The 5,000-nt window shown below is 40.7% G+C and overlaps 1 protein-coding gene across 2 annotated transcripts in view; it reads left to right on the forward strand.

Annotated features, from left to right (window-relative positions):
* The window catches only part of LOC137990677 (ganglioside GM2 activator-like), a 13,646-nt gene that overhangs the window by 6,919 nt on the left and 1,727 nt on the right, over positions 1-5,000 (forward strand). For both annotated transcript variants that reach the window (XM_068835801.1, XM_068835800.1), the window contains exons 2-4: positions 1,246-1,438; positions 2,291-2,426; positions 4,770-5,000. The exon at positions 4,770-5,000 is cut by the window's right edge. In XM_068835801.1, coding sequence (XP_068691902.1) covers positions 1,246-1,438; positions 2,291-2,426; positions 4,770-4,856 — 416 coding nt within the window. In that variant the 3' untranslated portion in view covers positions 4,857-5,000. The remainder of the gene's footprint in view (positions 1-1,245; positions 1,439-2,290; positions 2,427-4,769) is intronic.

A 5,000-nucleotide genomic window follows, 5' to 3' on the forward strand; every position in this document is an offset into this window, starting at 1 on the left:
AAAAAAGTGAACTTAAAACAAGCATCTCCGACCTTCTCCAGTACTTTCTTTAATTTGGTATCTACGAAGATACGAAATTTTCCGTCAAAAGAAGAAGACTATTGACGAAAATATCACAGGGAAAGAGGAATTTCAATCAAACAACACTATTCGTGTAATGCATGCAGTATCACAAGGCCTTCCGTCCGGGTTTTTAAAATATACTTACGAGTCAATCCGTTGGAGAAAAAAACATAGGTAATTCTGGCCTTTTTGTTGGTTGGTTTTTCGAAAATAACAGTAGTTTGCTAATTTTTCGAAAATATCCGTAGTTTGCTAATTTTTATAGCTTTCGGCCAGCATCCAGTCGGCTTTCCCTTTTTCCAAGAAAACATGCTATGTAGAGGTTTGGTTTCGATTTGGTATCTATTGCAAGGTTGGGCATAGCATATTGCAGTAGTAGACCCCTCTGGTATAAACACTATTAAAGGGGCTTTGCTGCGTGCCTTCGGCCTCACACTTTTCTAACATATCCTAGAAGAATCCGACTTCCCCTTGCCTCGAAAAGGTCAGGCCCCAGCTGTTCTAACGATGGATAGCGCTATCCGCCGGAAAAATCACTATCCACTGGATAACTCAATCGGTTTTGCTAGTTTTTAATCCACTGAATAGTGATTTATCCGGTGGATAGCGCTATACATCGTTTGAACAACTGGGGCCAGGTATTAAGAGGGATGCCTCCGCTAGGGCTTTCGCCTCGTTTTCAGCAGTGAATTTGCATATGATTTCATCCACGGAACATTATGTAAGAAATTGCTTTGCCTTCCAAAGGGAGTTGTACAAACAGAAACATGACCACAAAGTTCATCAGTTCCCTCGATAAATTCCTAACCATTAAGATGCAAAACAGATAGCACTGACGTGATACTTTATAAAAGGTTTTTGATGTACTAACTTTGGGGGTGGTCTCGGAGCCTCTCTTACCCCGGCCTACTATAGACTTGAAAGATCTCTATATAGGCACGTCCATCATATTAAATCACTACTTATTGTGTCCGCCGTCTTTTTGCATTATTAAAGTTTATTTTGGATGCCTGTTAAATGTTCTCTGAAAAACCGGCCATTGCTAAGTCCGTCCTGAAGGAAAATGAAAATTTCAAATAATCCGTTGGCGAGATTTGCAACTTTAGTAGCGCTATGGCGAAGCTCTACAGAGTCAGATGCTGAGGTAACATTTCTTTTCGCTTTGTTTGCCCTATGAAACAGACAGGAGGGCTCCTGTGCAGATCCAAGAGATTAACCTTTCTCCAGAACCCGTGATTCTCAAGAAGGGATCGAGGATTACATTAAGCGGAAAGTTCAGAGTTTATGGTGATGTCGGAGAAAAATACCAGATCAACCTTACAATCAAGAAATCGGCGTTTTGGGGATGGTTGCGTGTGCCTTGCTTTGGTAAATGGTAAGAGAGGGGGATATATGTCGGTACAATCCGCTTAACAAAATTAAAAGTAGTTTTGAACTGGAGACGTGATCCTCGCACGTACTTGGACAATTTAGGCAATTGTCTCTTATAGACACCTGAAACGAGAAACCGTTGAAGTCGCGGGATCCCGTTCCAAGACATGACGGTGAAGCCACCTGAATTTTTTTTATGTGGGTATAATAAGAGACTCCATGCCAAGGCGGAGAAAAGCCCTGGCAACGAGGTTGCAGTGGGCGGGAAGATGAGAGACCCTGGGAACGAGGTTGGGCTACGGCTACGGAACGCCACGAAGCAAGGATATTATTGGTTAAAAAAGGAAAAAATACTCTTGCTGCACCTACAACACGCATGAACTCAAATAGTTGTCAGAACTGTAGTTAGTACACGGAATAAATGCCCTCGAAAAGAGTAGGAAACTAACAAACTCAACTTAATGGTAGCCCCGAACACGAACCACTCCTAGTGAAAGGTGAGAGCTTTGTAGCTATGCCGTTGACCTCTCTCGCCTCAGGCAAAAACTGTTGAAAAAAAGATAAGCTGTCGTTGCAAATGAAGTTGACCATAAAAAGATCCAAAAGAAATGTGACCCGCAAAAACCTGCAACGAAGAGGAACAGTCGGTAAAGCAGTCAATTCCTTTTAACACTTCCTGCTGGTTTTCGCAAATGACGTTGGTGAACAGCTTCATCTCTTTAAGGCACTTGTGCTTGCGTCAGTCTAGTCAAAACCAGCCGAAAGCATTTACACCAGGCCACCAGCCGGCTCTGTGTATTAATGCTTCACAGCAATGTTATGGCTAAAAATCTCGTTGATTTGACTTTGTTTTTAGTACTCGTAATGTCGACTGCAGCCAGTTGATAAACTTACTAGAAGGCGAGAAATGTCCTCTGTCACCCAAGCAGTACGTCGTAAATGAGCGCACTGTAGTTTTACCAGATCTCAAGCTTCCTTCCTTCATCACCAAAGTAAGAAATAAATGTTTATTTACCACTTTATGTAATCATATATTAGCTATAAGCCAGACGAATTAGAAAGTGGCACGTTTTCACCGGAGCAGCGACTATGATGTTTAATTTAACTGAGTTAATAAGTTGGTATATGAAATTTGTTTATGGACAAGGCGCCATTATCGTTTAGGTCACATGCAAAAGCCCTACTTGGGGAAGCGACTGATTCCCCCCACCCTCGGAATAAAACGTTTCTTTGGTGTAAGCGATAAACCCAATGGGTACACCATGTGGTCTATCGAGATCCCAAAACGTCCGAATCATACCAAACTCGTTCCTGAGACGAGGCGGGAGAAGCCAAGGGAGAGGTCCTGGGCACAGTGATTGTGCAAACAAGTGAAGAAATTCCAACATTCGGCTTTGGTAACTTATTAAAGAGTTCGGTGAAGAAAAGACGACGACTACGACAACGGTTATAATACGAAAAATGATCATGGTGCACTTGCGGCGTAAATTTTTTTTACATTCTTTTCGCAAAACAACAACCTGAAATGACCACGTGAGCATACAACAATGAATTGTTCAGTCTCTATCTTTACTTTGAAATCGTTCTAAGATACTTCGCCCATATTGCATACTGAGCAAGATTAAATAATCGGGAAATACTTAGGAAAGAGGAAACTATGTTTAACATTTTTGTTGCCGTAGCCGTCGTCGTATCTTGAATTCCCTATTACCGTGCTACCACAGACCAGAAATACGACAGAACCAAGGGAAACCCAACCCTAGCTATTTCCACATGGGTATTTTTGGGCGAATGCAGGAGGTCATTACCCGGAGGCCACAAATCTCGTATCTCTCCTTGGGGAAATCGTTTCCCCAAACCGTCTATATTTAAAACAGATTTGCCGCCCAATTCAGCTCTCCTTTCAGCCAATCGACCAACAGTAGAGAGATCGTTTTCGTGAAACGGCAGGCTGTTGCAGTTTGCAGTTTGCTGTTAAGGCGATGCTAAATCTCTCTAATGTCTCCGTTTGGGTCGAATGTGTGCAAATTAAACTAGATCGACTGTTCTTTCTTTGTAAAAGCCGTCAACTAACCAAGAAACCTAAAGGCAATAAATATGTAAATAACAGAATCACCACTGTTAAAACAGATTGGGGTATTTTTGTAAAAGAAAAATTGATTGTTGCCTTAATTTATTTTAAAATTTTCTGCGTGTCCGCAATGTTTCCTGTTTTCGTTGGGGGATACGTATTCTTTTGTGACAAGAAGCAGCAGAGCTGACAACCATAACGGGTTTCAAAAGAAAAAAATAATATAGTTCTTCATCCTCCAAGGAAAGACATATACCTCTCACTAAATGAGTTCGAGGTCCGTCCTGTTCCGATAAAACGAGGTTACAAAAGATATTCAGTATTATAGAGCGGTTTTCAATTGAGTTTCATAAAACGAATACCAAATCATTACTTCGACCAATCACGACAGGTGCAAACAGCGCTTCGAAACAATCCAGAGCCGTAGCAATTCCGTGTAACTTGCTCAAAGCGCGGGAAAAATCGAGCGCGCAAGTTGCGATTGGTTTGGGTTTTCTCTTTTTTATTGGTTGATAAAGTGATGCGATATTTTTAAACCAATCATTAAGCGTAGCAATTGCAATCGCACAATTACTTTGGACAGTCATTTGAAAAGGGCTCTATACCTCTGACAGGGTTCACACTGAAAATAAGGAATGAAATAATGGCTTTTCCATGAATTTTCATGCTCGACCTTATTCCATTTTCCATGAAGAAATATGTGCAAAGTGAGTGTGCAACTTTCGTTTTTTGACACACTTTAGCTCAATTACAACAAGGATATATTCAAGATTTTTATTCAGCAAAAAGGCGTAGACCGGGAAAGAAAATAAAATTTCATAACTTTTTCATGACCTTGGCCATTTTATCCAAATTCCATGACTTTTCCACGCCTGGAAAGTGCATTTTCAAATTCCATGACTTTTCGTGACTTTTCATGACCGTGTGAACCATGCATGTCTGACTGAGGTAATCAGGCGCGCGGGAAAGGAAACTAGTTAAAGTCAAATGGCACACTCAACTACCACAAATGATTAGCAGGAGTGGAAATCTAAAAAACTAGTATAGCTTTTTCAAATAGTTGCTTGCAAGATTCACATAGTTTCATACGAACAACATGAAACCTTCTAGAAAATGATGCATCGAGATTTCAAATTTAGAGGGCCGCACTGTAGAATGCGGCTCGCTGAATTAGCCAATCATAGCGTGCGTACTATCTGGACTATAATAAAAGACATCAACTGTGGAGGCTCGCTTTAAAGTGCATTTTTCTTTTGTATTTCAGGGAACATACAAGATTAAAGCTGATGTGAAAGACAGGGAGAAAAACCGGAAAATTTCTTGCCTGGAAGTTACAGTGAAAGTACAATAAGACCAAAATTAAATACAAAGAAAAAATAAAAACAAAATTCATGATTGTAATGAAACTGTCTATTGACAACAACAAGTTCGGCGCTAGCATTTGGCTATTTCTCGGTCAGGGTTTCCGCAACTGTCCGTGCTTTCTTAAGGTGAT

The sequence above is a fragment of the Montipora foliosa genome, chromosome 2, assembly GCF_036669935.1.
Source record: "Montipora foliosa isolate CH-2021 chromosome 2, ASM3666993v2, whole genome shotgun sequence".
Classification (NCBI taxonomy): domain Eukaryota; kingdom Metazoa; phylum Cnidaria; class Anthozoa; order Scleractinia; family Acroporidae; genus Montipora; species Montipora foliosa.